The sequence below is a fragment of the Trachurus japonicus genome, chromosome 22 (genome assembly GCF_045865225.1).
Source record: "Trachurus japonicus isolate A0001 chromosome 22, Traja_1.0".
NCBI classification, from domain to species: domain Eukaryota; kingdom Metazoa; phylum Chordata; class Actinopteri; order Carangiformes; family Carangidae; genus Trachurus; species Trachurus japonicus.
The window spans coordinates 4,752,676-4,768,413 of NC_140928.1; the positions used below are offsets into that span (position 1 = coordinate 4,752,676).

The 15,738-nt window shown below is 39.5% G+C and overlaps 2 protein-coding genes across 36 annotated transcripts in view; one reads left to right on the top strand and one right to left on the bottom strand.

Moving 5' to 3' along the window:
• Positions 1-13,741, bottom strand: part of mark3a (MAP/microtubule affinity-regulating kinase 3a) — a 73,403-nt gene extending 59,662 nt beyond the window's left edge. For 31 of the 35 annotated variants that reach the window (XM_085768057.1, XM_085768049.1, XM_085768051.1 and 28 more), the window contains exons 1-3: positions 13,101-13,741; positions 4,041-4,223; positions 400-453 (exon numbers count right to left, since the gene is read on the bottom strand). In XM_085768057.1, the coding sequence (XP_085624183.1) occupies positions 400-453; positions 4,041-4,223; positions 13,101-13,151 (288 nt within the window). In that variant the 5' untranslated portion in view covers positions 13,152-13,741. Of the gene's footprint in view, positions 1-399; positions 454-4,040; positions 4,224-9,913; positions 10,098-13,100 lie in introns of those variants that run through there. The other 4 variants (XM_085768066.1, XM_085768039.1, XM_085768030.1 and 1 more) reach the window with 4 other exon arrangements.
• LOC146963273 (creatine kinase, testis isozyme-like) overlaps positions 1-15,738 on the top strand; it is a 205,431-nt gene that overhangs the window by 83,984 nt on the left and 105,709 nt on the right. The gene's annotated exons all lie outside the window — the stretch shown is intronic.

A 15,738-nucleotide genomic window follows, 5' to 3' on the forward strand; every position in this document is an offset into this window, starting at 1 on the left:
TGTTTGTATAACCATCCGATTGTGGTTTTTATGGGATGTAAACAGCCTAAACAGCCTATAAGATCCATCCACTACCATTAAACGCTGTCGTGGCGATGCAGCTACGGGACAGATTTACACTGCAAAGTCCTAATGTAGAAAATAAACACCTAAGTGGGGCAGTGAATCATCTCATCACATCACACCATCTGAAATAATAACAATAATTATAATAAAAGCTTTTTTTAATTCAGCTACGTATATGCAGAGGACACATGCTCTTTCCCAGCATGCACCGCTTCCCATTTTACACAATTAATACTCAATCTGTTGTGCATCATGAATTAGTAAATGGATTCTGCCACAGCACGAGAGAAAAGAGAGGGAGAGAGAGAGTGGGAGTTGGGAGGATGAATTTACCTTCTGAAGGCTGTTGGGGTTCAGCTGCGTCTTGTCTATTATCTTAATTGCCACCTGTGGAGAGAGAGAGAGAGAGAGAGAGAGAAATATATTAATATATTTATCATCGAAAATGAGTCGAATGGGACGAGAAGAGGAAGTGTGAATCACATCAAGAGATCAGGAAGGAAATAAACTGACATTAAAAAGCAGTGTGGTGGTGAATATACTGTACTATATAGATATATAGCCAACAGATCTGAAAATACTTGACTTTTTTTGTCTCCAAAACATGATTTAGTTTCCTAATGTTCATGAAATGTGCAGATGAAGTGAGTTCTACTGTTTTTATCCACTTTTAACAACTTGCCCCAAATTTGCTTGATGGGGTCGAGGTCCAGACTTTGTAAATAGTTTTCTTCTGTGAAGGAACATGATCGTATGACCTTGACAGTCAAACAGGCCCAGGTTGGTTTGTTTTTTGTAAGTAAAACGACCTAAATCTCCTTCTGATGTCTCTGTTCTATGGTTTATAGAGCAAAATGATGATTCATGTCAACTGAAACCTCTTAAAGGGGAATTGCAGTTTTTTTTACAATCTGGACCTTATTTCTAGCATAAAATACAATCATTTACTCACCCAGATAACTTTGGTGTCATTACAAGTCGTTCCGACGAAATTAGCTCCAGCTGAGAGCCGCGTTTATCCGTATAATGCAAGAACACGGGGCAACAGAATGCAGCCTCTAAATAACACATTAACTGCAGAGAAACTCGCTCATTTCACCAATATTTTGTTATGATACGCTAGTGCTATTCCCCTCTGAGTCCGGGGTTAGCTGTTTCCAACATCCGGGGTCTGTAGGTTGACCTACTGACCTCTGACCTGGATGATGTCATCTCTGAGCGCTGTGCAACGCGGCTTGTTGCTACCGCTAATGCTACGGTTTGTTTCTGCGTGTTTCCAACTTGTCAGAACAAAATGAGCAGCTGGATGAAGTTCAGCTTCCACGGGCTTCCTCTCTGCAACCTGGACTCACTAAAGCTCCGGCTAGTTGAGATAAAAATGGACCCGAATGCCGAAGCAGAATGATTATTATCAGAATGAGCCGCGCAGCGGTCAGAGATGACATCATCCAGGTCAGAGGTCAGTAGGTCAACCTACAGACCCCGGATGTTGATAACAGCTAACCCCGGACTCAGAGGGGAATAGCACTAGTGTATCATAACAAAATATTGGTGAAATGAACGAGTTTCGCGGCGGATAATGTGTTATTAAGAGGCTGCATTGCGCTGCCCCGTGTACTCGCATTATACGGATATACGCGGCTCTCGGCTGGAGCTAATTTCGTTGGAACAACTTGTAATGACACCAAAGTTATCTGGGTGAGTAAATGATCGAATTTTATACTAGAAATAAGGTCCAGATTGTTAAAAAAAACAGCAATTCCCCTTTAAATACGCCAAGTGGTCTTATAACTTTGGCCACAGATGTATGTAGGAAACAACTCCTTAACAAGTTAATTACGCATTTCCTAATGTATTTGTTAAATTCTTTACAATTTCATAATTTAATTCATTTATTTGTGATCAACTCTTCTGTTATGACATATGCCGAGAACACAAATAAGATCTTTAAAAGAAAAGACAAAAAAAAGAGACAGAAAACCAGAGTTTAAGAGCTTTTAAAGACACTTTCAACATTGAACATGAAATATGTCCCCAAAAAGGAGCAACTACAGAATAATTAATGACGGATTCAGGAGGGGAAAGAGCAGCGCCGCTCGGTTAAATGTCGAACGCTGTGTTCAGAAGAGGTTTTGCTCTTTCTCTTCATCAATTATGAACAAATCAAACGCTCAGCAGCAGCAGCAACTCAACTCAACCCTGGACAGAAAACACACACATCCATTACTGCCAACAAGGTTTAGACGGAGCCGTGAACCTGGGCCGTCGTAGTCGTTGTCGTTGTCGATGCCTCTGGCGACAACAACAACAACAACACTCTTTCTTCTACTACACATTTCGCTGTGTGAGATTTACGTCCCTCCAAAAATAAAAAAAACATAAAACTATCAGTGCATCACTGTTTTACTATAAAAACTACCGGGGGCTCAATAAAACGGTCTATTATTGGCGAAGCGCTGAATTAAATCAGGAACTGTCTGGTCACAGAATAAGCAAAACAAGATTATAAATCTGGCCAGACATCCAGTTTCTCTTTTTATTTGAGATGTGACGAGCGACGGACACATTTCAGTCGGCACAAAAGAAGCATTGAGCTTTGTATTATTAAAGACTTACAGAGTATCGGTCCGGCTCCATCACACCCCTCCCCCTCCTCCTGCTCCTCGCCAAATTTAAATTACAGCCATGAGCTCGTTAGTCGTTTGAAGTGAAGCAAACACCGATAAAAGAAGAGTTTCACTGTTCCTTATGTAACCGGTTTAGGTGGTTTTTACCTCAGAGCACAAAGACTCAGAAATAAGAGCACAGTCCTGGAAACAGTGACAGAAAACATCATCGATGATATTTCAGAGGTTATTCTGTGTTATTTTAATAGTTTAAAGCTGTTTTTGACTTAATTTTATGACTTTATTTGAGAAGAGGGGGGGGGTTCATAGACTTTAAAGGGATAGTTCAACATTATGGCAAATTGGCCCATTGCCATAATCCCTATAGTCATAGCCGTAGGTTCGTTACTTTTAATTGTCGGTGCAAGCTATTTTTAGAACGGCGGAGCAGAGCCGTGAGCTGCTCAGAGCTACGCTACGGAGGCTCATGGGATTTCTTGGTTTCCCTCATCAAACTCATCAAATACACAATCCAACAACTCCACAACGCTCTGGTGGACAAGTTGTGACCTGCATATTCACCACGCTATGAGATAATAACACAACGTTACCAGATAGCGTTGTTTTAGAGGTAAATACAGAGACTGCTTGCTGAAAAACTGTCCCTGAAGGCAACACGCATCAGCGGCTTTGCATGAATTTCCCTCTAAAACAACTCTGTCTGGTAACGTTCTGTTATTATCTCATAGTGTGGTGAATGTGCAGGTCACAACTTGTCCACCAGAGCGTTTTGGAGTTGTTGGATTGTGTATTTGATATATTTGAATTTGCCAAAATGTTGAACTATCCCTTTAACATTTATATTGCTCAAGTTTTTGGTGATTTTGATGGAAATCTTTGCAAAATATGTGTTTGTAGTCGAACTGTAACAAACCGAAAGGTGTTTCTCATTTTTTCGCTCCTTCCTGTTTATCTACAGGATATTGGAAACACGGCTGAATATAATCTAGTCCAGCTCCAAACTGAACTGAACTAACCTGACCTCTGTTGCTGCTCCAGCAAAAAAAAGAAACTTAAAGTTAACATTATAGGCTTCATAAAAGTTGATTTTACAGCAGAGCAGTTACACAGACGTACCTAATAAAGTGACTGCTGAGTGTGCACCTCCACAGAAAGTAGCACAGGTCACATAAACCTGAGTTTGACCATTGATGAGTCAATAAGAAACATTTTACATACATCTTCCATCTAATCCAGGTTCATTTTATTTCATTTCTTTTGCAACCACTTCGTCAATATGTGATATAATGATTATGAATCTAATAAAAACAAAATAAAACAGTGTCTGTGTGTGTGTGTGACTCTCACCTCTCTGCCGGTGAGGATGTGTCGGGCCAGTTTGACCTTGGCGAAGTTGCCCTTGCCGATGGTTTTGAGCAGCCGGTAGTTTCCCACGTGCGGCTGCTGCGGCTCCTCCGAGCTGCGCGACCGGACGCCGGTGCGGGCCGAGCGCGTGCCGATCTCCTGGCGCCCATTGCTGTGTGACGTGTGCTGTTACAGAGAGAGAGAGAAACGGTCTTTGAATCTGTGAAAACGTCTCCATGCATCAGCGGTGACTCACGTTGACCCACAGTGACGGATCCACTCAGGATATTTATGGGTCTGTATCCAGAGGAAGACAGATGGTGAACGCCGCCGCAACCAAGAGCAGATTTCACATTTAAGGGGAACTATGCAGGATTTTCACCTTAACTATGCTACATTTGCATCTTAAAGGAGACATATTATGTAAATCTGGGTGTTTGTTTTGCCTTCTCGTCTCCAAAATGTGAGAATTGACCAAAAACAATCTGTAATTTTCAGACTCCTGAGGTTGAAATCCATGTGGTTTTATGAGCCGTTTCCTCAGTTTTCCAACTACCTACCTGTGAGTACGGGTAAAGGGGGCGGGGGCCTGGTGAGCAGTGGTTAATTTGCATTTAAAGGGACAGGCACTGAAACCAGCTGGATGAAAAGAGCTGTGATGTTTGATCCTTTAGGTATTTTGACCAAAGCAGGTCACAGACGTGTCTTTAAGACACCTGGGAACTATTTTAGTTTGGAGTTGCTTCATTAAAGGAGACGTATTCTGCCCCTTTTCCACAGAGTCCTAGTGCTGGTTAAATCAATGACTAGTAACTAGTTCCAGGGAGAATGGAGGCTCTCTGCCTTCCACCTAGCGTCTCTTGGCTGAAAACTAACCTTGTAAGATCAGAGCCTCCGACCCGGTGTCCCAGCTCTCGTCTCTGCGGCACCGCCAGAGAGTTCAGCTAAACTTTTTAATCTTACAATTGAGTTTATTGTCATTTTGAAAGCGATGTTTCAGAAAATAGTGAAATATATCGATCACAAGTTGCTTTTTGACGTCTTTAAAAAAAGGGTTTTATGATTCACCTTTAATCAAAACTGCTGCAAATCAATTTCATGTTTCAGCTCTAAAACAAACTCAGAATCCCAAATTATACTGAAACAAAGACAAACAGTTGAGGAACATTATCGACATGAAAAAGACTTGTCTGGTCTCGAGCTTCCACTTATTAATGAAGGTCACATTTAAGCACGAGTAATTAACGACTAAACTACAAACATGTGACCTGGGTGAAGAGCAGAAATCCTGTTTTTCTTGTTGTTTAAATGCTTCTTCTCTTCATGTTTTGCTTTATTTTCCCTCTGTCTTCTCTATCTTATGTTTTAAATCTTGTTTTCATGCATTCATAAAAACGTAAAGCTCATATCAAAGTGGAAAACTCGACAGTAAGAAGAGGTGAGAGCGAGCGAGCGAGCGCTGCTGCAGCCGAGCGGGTGGCAGCTCCTGTCACAGTCACATCCTGTGGTTGGCACTAGGGTTGGGCGGTATGAGCAAAATCTTATATCACGGTATGAGTAATTTCATATCACGGTAACGGTATATATCACGGTATGTTTTTTTCCCCCTGCAAATTCAATTAATGGCTTAAAATAACCATACTGTCGCATTTGATCATTTTCCTCTTTTATTTTTTAACTTGGATTTCTATAAAAAAAAAAAAAGACAGGAAAAATGCCAGAGCAGTCTGGCTCCAGTTAGTGCAATTATATAGGCTATATAAAAAAAGAAATCACAGAATCACAAATTAGCATTTTACAAAAATGTCTACGGTCTGTGCTGTCTATGGCTGTTCAAACAGGTCAAACCGGGAAAATCAAAGAAGTTACTTTAGAGTTCCTAAGTAACCTTTACAGTCTATGGTAGTACACAAAGGGCTCAAATTTCAACAACTGACGGAAAAACGGTGTGTGGGAGGGACTGAAGTGACCATAATAAACAAACAGCCTGTCCTACAGTAAAAATGGCACATGGAGGAGTAAAGCAATATGTTAAGCGGCAATATATATTTAAGCATCAAAGATGTTAACCCACATAGTTTGAAACAATGTTTAAAACACACACAGCCAGTGTCACAACTAAGCATAAAAAGCCCGCTAGCTTAATGCTAACGTATAATGTAAAACACCATAGACGGGCTAACAGAAATTAGCATCGCTTATAACTTGACTTACTCCTCTTCTGAAAAACTCTGACAAGTCAAACTTTAGTATGTGTTAGAGGTCTAATTCATCTGTCTAACCATCAGAACTATGACACATGAAACGGTAAACACAGCTGATCGATCGAAAAAAGTTACGGCTGGAGTGAATTACTTTCACTTTTCACTTTTTCGTCTTGTTGGGCGGGTCGGGCTGCCTCCGTTTCCTCGTGACTCCCACTCATGGATGTATTGTCATGGATTATGCTCCCACTCCTGCTTTCACTCTCCGCCTCAGCCATGGTTGTTATCACTCCGGTAACCGGTAAAGCTGTTTCTTCTTCGTCGTGCTCATGCAACCACGCCAAGCAGTCTGCTGCAGTGCCGGCTCCCCCGTGTGTCGAGGCGGTGTAACTACAGTGACTTCAGAGAGATGCCGCAGACATCTGCTCTTTCTCCGGTATAAACGGTATTGCAAAATCTCTACCGGTAGACATTTTATACCGTCACACGGTATAATACCGTCATACCGCCCAACCCTAGTTGGCACGCAGACGTTTCTGAAAACAGGAAGCGGAGCGGAGCAAACAGAGACTAATAAAAGTGTAAAAACAGGTTACTGACGGTCAAAAGGTCAATTCATAAGAGCGGTCTGGTTCAGACGCCGTCACCACATCAATCACACCCCCCACACACACACCTTCAAAATACTCATCTAACAGAGTTTAAACACTGTGTCTGCTGCCGTTTCCCCAAGTTATGGTCAGAAAATGAATCTGGAACTGATCAGATAATCAATTAGTTTAAAAAAATCCAACTTTCTCCGATTTCAGATGTGAAATCTTTAAAGCCCCAGTATGTAGGAATTCCCCCCATCTAGCGGTGCGGTTGTATATCGGAACGTATTCTTGATGTTGCATTCACGTGAAACCGGGCAGACGTCAGACAGACAACAGATGCTGCATGTAACAGGATAAACAAGCGTCTATGTAAACAAGTGGTCCGCCAGCACGAGGCAAAACAATACAGGCGTGACAATATGTTGTCATGGTGATGTCGTATTGTTTTACCGTCTTTCTCTCGTGGAGTAAAATGACATCCGGTTGGTTTACTGACGGCCGTCTGCCTGACTGCACCTGAATGCAACACCAGTGCCTCCGTCCTTCCTCAAACTACACAGTGGTGACAGTTTTAACAGGCCGAGCCGACAGCTCCGCTGAGTTTCCGTGGTTACCTACGGTCACGCTGCCACTCAACGTAAAAAATGGCGTTGCAACATGGCCGCCTCGGTTCGGTGCGTCGCCCACTTGTATATTTGTAACAACTTGTAACAACTCATTCTAAGGTACGAGAAAGCTTTCATTTGTATGCGGGTGTGATTCCACATCAGTGAAATACGTATTTATGAAAGACATATTTGATTTTTGCTAATAAAAAGCCAAATAAGTTACACACTGGGGCTTTAAGTTTTTTTTGTTGCTTTCTATTGTGACAGTGAACTAAACATCTGTTGATGTTCGTCAGCTTCAGTTCAAGGAAACTCTGATTGATCAATAATAATTAGTTGCTAGGGGCCAACATGTGGTCAGTGAGTATCAGTTCTGCAGTGACAAGGTAATTAATTGATCAGCTGGTTGAAATGCCGCCAATTTTGATGATCAATTAATAATAATACAAGTCATTTTCCACGAGGAAACACCAAACATGTGGTCGCTGAGTATTAATTAACAAAAATACCAATCACTTCTGCAGGGATTAATTGATCAGCTGGTTGAAACGGCTAATGTTTTTTTAAATTATCTTGAGTTCGGGGCGTCGTTCAACAGATCATTTACATGTACTTTGTGGTCTTGGATGTTGCATATTGTGTAATTTTTCCATGATTCGTTCATTACGTCATTACATCGTCATGATTAAATATTGATCAGCTCATTGTTTCACAATTAATTAACTCCCCATCAGAATATTGTGACATATCATCATTTCTTGGAACAACTCACTCACTTCTTATGCAACGTGGTGACACTTTATCTGTTCATCTGTCAAATTCCAAAACTGATGATATACACTTTTGTATGAAAAGTGCTTAAGAAATAAAGTTAGATTTTTTTTTTTTAAAAGCTGCAGATTCTTGTGTTTTTTAAAAGTGTTTTTTTTTTTTTTGTCATAGTCTAAGTTTCATCTTTATCGTGTAAATAAAAAAGATAAACTGTTTTCCGCAGTTAATGATGATTTTTATTCTGCTCCCCCAATGGAGGAATTGATTTTTACTTTTTTGCTTTTTTAAATGATGTTAACACGACAAAAAAGCGGATTAAAAGTGCAGATTAACTGAAAACTAGAGAATGCATTTTCTGAAGGAAATACGGGTGAATGCTGAAAGCTGGAAGCTGAATGAGATGAACAAATTGTTAAAACAATGCTGAATTAAGTGACGAAACTGCTGAAGCAATCTTGAAATGTGAGGAATGTGAAAAAGGAGAGTATTAAGAATGGTGGAAAAACACCTCACAATATCCAAGAGCACAAGTACATGTATATTTGTCCGTTGCTCGACACAAGAAGCTAAATTTCACCAGAAACCATGAAATGTTTGATGCTTTTCCTTCAGTTACTAATTAATTATAAACAACAAGTGGCATTTCTATCAAATGATCTATTAATTAACCCAATACTGATGATGATATACTGTCGACCTTCTTTTTTGTTTATTATTTTATCGTGTGAAGCACTTTGAGATACTTTTTCCCTAGAAATAAAGTTTTATTGAAGAAAAGCTGCAGATTCTTCTGTTTAAATAAAAAAGATAAACTGTTTTCCACAGAGAGAAGTCGCCATCGTCATTTTTTTTTTATTCTGCTCCACCAATGGAGGGATTGATTGATTTTTTTTTTTCTTTTTGGTGCTGTGTTGAAAAACAACCACACACACACACACAACTACAAAAACAGTCTGACAGATCGACCGATGTCTCATTAACAGTGGATGGTGCCCTCTGCCCCGCCCGGCTCTACTCCCCCCACCCCACCATCCCCCCCTAAACCTAACTGACCCCATTCACCCTGCGAGACTGACAGACAATGACAGGGACAGTGAACAGGAGCGTAGACGCCCAATGCAAAACCTGCCGCCACGTGATAATCAAGAAAAACCACCTCTAAAAAACCAACAAAAAGTAAAGTTTTCTATCCAACTTTAAACTAAAAAACTTGACGGCTGAGATTAGGCCTCGGTTTAAAACTCACAGATCGGGTAGGAACGGTAGAACAAGGTCATCATAATAAACTTAATCAACACTGCAGTCATTAAAACATGTGAGAAAACTTTACAAAGACGAGCGTAAACCACAATAAGGTCACTTTAAACTCCCAGCATCGAGCTGCACAGACACTTTAAGTGACTAAAGGAATATTTTAGGACTTCTACAGTGGAGATAAAAATACCAACAACTAGGATAAGGTCACTGTTGAATACCAACGACACACTGCAACAAAAAGAAAAAAAACAAAAACAAGAAAACGCCTGTGGGAACATTAGGATGCAGCTTCTTTTTCACAAAGAAACTAATGTATTTTCTAAAAAAGAAAAGACCAGACGTTTCCATTTTGCAGCCTGACAACTTCCTGTAAGAACAAGGAAAAAGAAAAAAGAAAAAAAAAAAGCAAAGCTCCCTTTTCCTTTTCAGTGGTTACTCACAAAGCTGCGGTGTCTCCTGGCCGCCTGAGAGCCCGTCATGTTTCAACAGGAACACACTCTGCCCCGACTCTGTGGTGACGATGCCCATAGAGAGACTCCCACCACAACACCAGCGCTTTTCCCCCCCGAACTCTCAGCAGAGCCCCGGAGATCGACCACAGAGACACAGAGAGGGAGAGGAGACAGGCAGCAGGGGCAGGAGCAGGAGCAGATAGGGGAATGCACTGATCTGAGTCAAGCCCGCTGCAGGGAAACACGCCAACACCGGACAACCAGGCTGCATGCAGCCTTTCAAAGTAAAAGCCTTGGGTCAGCTGTTGGAGGAGGGTATAAATGGGACTATCTGCCAACAGAGTCATTATTTATATTTTTATTCTAATTAGAAATGCTTTTTTTTATTGCCACTCTTGATTAATTAAAATGATGAAATTCACATCCACAGCTCTTTTGATGATTAATAATGAATCATGATTTTTTTTTTCAGAATCAGCAGCTTCTCTTGATGCAATAATAGTGAATATCGCAGTTTTGCAAAGTTTGGTTGGACAAAACACGACATTTGACGACATCGCACGGGACTTTTGTGAAATTGTTTTCTTAGAAATGATAATATTTCACTGTTTTTTATGACATAACACGACAAACAAGTCGATTGAAAGTGCACATTAAAGTAGAAGTAAGCGATCCGGTCGTTTTGGCTAACTTCTTGTCAGCCGATGGAGTTAGCAGTCCCCGCCCTCGTCCCTACGTCACCACATTCACGCGCATCCCTTGGCTGCACACACAGAGAGGACCGCCCCTTCATGCCGTTCTCTCTCCTCATTGGATAAAGGTTAGGATACAAGGAAAGTTTTCTCCTCGGCTTACAGCAGAGCAGAGTGACTGACAGACCCGTGTTTTAGACCAAACACTCTATATAAGTGATTGCCGTCGGAAGATATAACTATTTAAGACTTATATTAACACAAATATTCCGCTTACTTCTGCTTTAACTGAAAATGACAGTATTAAGAATGGTGGAAAAACACCTTATAATATCCAAGAGCACAAAGTACGCAAATGTATATTTGTGCAGATTAACTGAAAACTAGAGAATGCATTTCCTGAAGGAAATACGGGTGAATGCTGAAAGCTGGAATCTGAATGAGCTGAATAAATTGTTAAAACAACGCTGAATTAAGTGAAGAAACTGCTGAAGCAATCTTGAAATGTGAGAAATGTGAAAAATTTGAGTATTAAGAATGGTGGAAAAACACCTCATAATATCCACGAGCACAAAGTACGCAAATGTATATTTGTCCGTTGCTCGGCACAGTCCAAAACTCAAGAAATAAGAAGCAAAATTTCACCAGAAACCATGAAATGTTTGATGTTTTTCCTTCAATTACTAATTAATTATAAAAAACAGGTGCCATTTCTATCAACCAATGGCTTAATTCCCTTGTATTTGCAGCACTGGTTGTCTTTTTTTTTTTTTTGCAGGTTTACTTATATCGTGACCTGAACTTTACAGTAGTCTCTTTTACTGGCTACTGAGTCTTTACGTTAGCAGCCACTGGAATGACCCAGTTGCACCACAGGGACCAGTAAAATTTCATCTTATCAAGCTCAGCGCTGCGATTGTGCACAGTGCACGTCGTCTTATCTCCAGCTGATTCTCTGCTGCTGCAGCTACTGTGATGAGTCATGAGATTTTGATGATATCACATGACGTTACGTGGCTGCAGTGACACAGATTGGACATTGGAAAAGGAGAAAAAAAAGGGGGGATTATTGGCAAAGATGCAGCAGAAACCGAGTATCTAGAAACAAAAAATCCCCAATGGTTTTCGACAGGCAGAAGTGCATGGGAAAACATGGCAGAGGCCTAAATGAGCCCATTACAGTAGCCAGATATTAAGCCGAGGTCTAAACATTTGTTGGGATTTCCTTGGCTGTGTTCCATGCATAATTTATTTATGCATTTAATCATTCATTTATCTACTTTATCTGCCAATACAGTCTCCATTATTAGCCTGTAGGAAGTCAGAGAAACAGTAGAAAAGATCCAGCATAGAAAGCAGATTTGAGCAACTGGAATCCATCAATTATGGACATTTCTTTTCTTAAAATATAAAACTGAAGTAAATGATTGATCAAATTCTGCTCTATATTCATTTTCAAACCATCAACGGTTGAACAGATTATCATTCAGACTGTATAAATCAGGGCAGCTCCCCCCTTTTTTTCATATAACATGGTTATTATTTTGTGCGGTTGTGTGACTTAGACAAAGTAATAGGCTACATTTTTAAAAAGACATCATTATGTACTGTGATTGCCAGTTTCCTGACCAAACTATCATTTTCTTTAGATTCATTGTTCATTTGAATCTCCTTCAAAAAAAAAAAACTATGACATGTGGACAGTGAGTCAGAAGTGTGGAACGAAGCAAGGGGCGCAGTCATTCATTGGTGCCTGGTTACACTTGAATTTTGTGTGTTAATAATAATCACACAGGTTCAAAATGTTGAATTTCTCTTAATTTTTAAACAAAAAATCTTGTTAATTTTGGATTAACGCTGATTAAATGTTTCTCTCTGTGCGTTAAGCCGAGTTCAATTTTGAAAATCCTGACCGGAAGCCCTGATTTTTTACAATGAAACACTCTTTCAGAGGGAAGATTCTATTGGTCACGAGGGGGCGGGACTTTGAGCCCATATTTGGAAGCTGAGCGGTTGAAAGCTTTGACTGACAGCTGCGAGAGCCAATAGGTAGCCAGAACAGAAACTACTGTTGCCTGCCAGAACCAGCAGGCAAAGTACTGTAGTTTTGTTCGTGGTTGTTGGGCCTAAATATCCTCCTGACTACCTCGTAATTAACCTGCAGTCGCGTTAAAAGAAACAAAACAAAAAACAAAAAGACATATGAGCAACAGAAAAAAATACGGTTTATGTGCGAACAAATCAAAAATATTAACGCTTAGGGGGAAAATAACAGGGCGTGATTGACGTAGTAGAGGATATGCTTGTTTACGATTTACCAACAAAGTGTAAAACCCCCGTGCGAAATATATTAGCTTAACAATGCAACAGCTCAGCCACAATTTCACTAAAATATTCAATTCAATCTTAAACTAGTTTGACGGTATTTTGCAATTACAAAACCACCCTCCCTGATAATAAACAACCCTTTATTTTATACTTACACTTTCCGTCACCTTCTCGTTGACCGTAGGCAAAGGAGTTTTTGTTGACATCTTTTTAAACCGTCTGATGTCCCAGATCCACCGATACCTTCCTTCTTCTTTAGCCGAAAAACGAAAAATGATTGCTTTGCTTTGCTTTGCAGCTCAGTCTCAGCATGGATCGTGACAATTTTCAAAACCAGACCGGACGTGTTGTAGAAGAAGGAGAAGAAGCCGAACACCTGAACTGTTCACAACCGACTAAATAATAATAATAAAAAAACAAAAAAAACAACCTGATGTTCAATATTTACATGGCGCGTTCATGGCCTGTGTCCACACGGAACCAGTGTCCGTTTTTCCCCGTTTTGGTTGGAGTCAGTGAAGCTAACTTAGAACTAAAAAACGTTAAGGCGCTGTCGGTCGGTCGGTCGCCACTTCCAAAAAAAAAAATCGCCCGGGGCTTTTTTTCTCCTCTTTCTCACAAAAATAACTGTGTCTAGAAACAAGCCATGGCGTCGAGGGTCACCAGTGGCTGTTTCTCGGCAGGATTCAATCGGTTTCGGTGGCTAAATACTCGCCGTTGGCTCGGTTTCTTCCATCTCCGGCGGCCCAAAGTGAAGCTGGTCTGTCTGTTTTAGGTGGGACCAAAATGGCTACTCAGCGGCTGGGCTGGATTATGTTGCCTTCACGGACCACTCCCAGGCTCCGACATCAGAATTTTTCATGAGAAAATGTCGAACAAAAAATATATATATATTTTCAGCGTTTTATTTATTTATTTGTTTATTTATTGCCTCGATTAGTCGATTAAAATGTGTTGGAATGATGTAAAATATCAAACAAATTGACAAATGGTCCAATTAAAAGATAATCTCTTATCTTGTCATTTAATAACCCATCAAAGTTAGTTGTAAAAACTCTGATAAGGGTTAGGGTTGATAAAAATAAAAGAAAATGCATCAATTCATCGTGTTTGAGAAGCTTTGACCTGTGTTAGAAATCAAAAATTAGATTTTAAAATATCAAACAAAATGACAAATGGTCCAATTAAAAGATAAAAATAAAAAGTATTTTTCTCACATTGTCATTAAAAAAAAATCCATCAATAATGAATAGGCTACAGTTAGTTGTAAAAGCGCAGATAAAATGGCTAACCATTATTGATTGATTAATCCCCTGTGGAGCTGTTTAGCTGCAGCCCTAATCACCAGATTATTGTCTCCTGTCACTTTGTAAATCATCGTAGCCGAATAATACTAGATAATTCCCAAAATTAGACATGACAAAGAAACGCATCAAATCATCATGTTTGAGAAGCTTTGACCACAACATTTTTCAGAGTTTTGCTTGAACAATGACTAAAATGAAGACCCAATAATCCAAATAGTTAGCATATTGTTTCATTTTTTGAGTCAAGAAATTGTTGTTGTTGTTCAGCTAATATCAATTTCTCTTGGTGTGGTTAAGGATTTTTGTTGATATTGGGGTTAGGGTTAGATTAATTTACATTCTACTCTTATTACAAAAGTCCTATAGGCAATACACAATATAGAACGTCTCTGTTATTACATATTGATGAATGTTTTTAGGACGAATAGGGTTTCAAAGCCAAGTTGAAAGGGAATTATTGTCATCCCCCAGACATCACATACCAATATATAGAGCCTATGGATTACATGTAGGCCTACAGAATATTTACCTTAAATTGTTAAATTACAGCACTAAATGTTGAATTTCATCAGTTTTTGATTCAATAATTGAAAAAATCTGCAGCTTTTTACCAACAAGTCTAAATTATTTTTGCTGGATGGTGTGTTTTAACTTATGACTACTATTTCTAGCTAGTGACTATGTCATTATATGTGTAAAGTAAGCAAGTAAATCATGATTTATCTCTATAAAATAGATATTAAACATATACAATAGAAGGTTTTGGGGGGAAATGGTAAAATTACATCTATGCAGTACTAACCTTCTGTCAGATTTGGTGTTATGAGAGTTAGGTTGGATATTTCCTGACAGGACTTGAACGCAGCACGAGTGAGTCCAGCTGAACGGGCGGAGGAAGTGAGGAAACCGGCTGACCTCAGTCTCCCATTGGAGCAGAGAGTACAGAGAGGACTGTCATCGTCCGGGAGGAAACGTCTCTGTGGGAATTTATTTGGCTTCAGAGGAAAAAAAAAAAAAAACTTATTTTTTTCTTCTCTGCACACGCACGAGCTCAAATATTAAAGGGAGGAGACAATAAAATAACCCTCCTCTCATTCTCTAGCTGTTTAACTGTGACTACTTTACTTACATTCATCACAGTGGTTAAGGTTTTTAATTATAAAGGCAGATTCATATTGTTTAGTTGTATTCATGTGTGCAAAATTGAACAAACGCCACATAAATATACAAGTTATATATGCAAGTTGTTTCTTATATTCACTATTACAAACGTATGGTCCTTTATTCTTGACATATATGTGCATATGTGTATGTATCTAATATATCTCCATATTCTGTCTTTAATAAAAACATAATTTTGCCAGTGGATTAAAAGTGATTGGGAATGAAAATATAATGATCTCTCTTGAATATATGTTGTTTTAATGTCTAGTCAAATAAGTTTTGTGTAAACTTGCAATGTAATAAAAGAGATTAATGTGTGAAT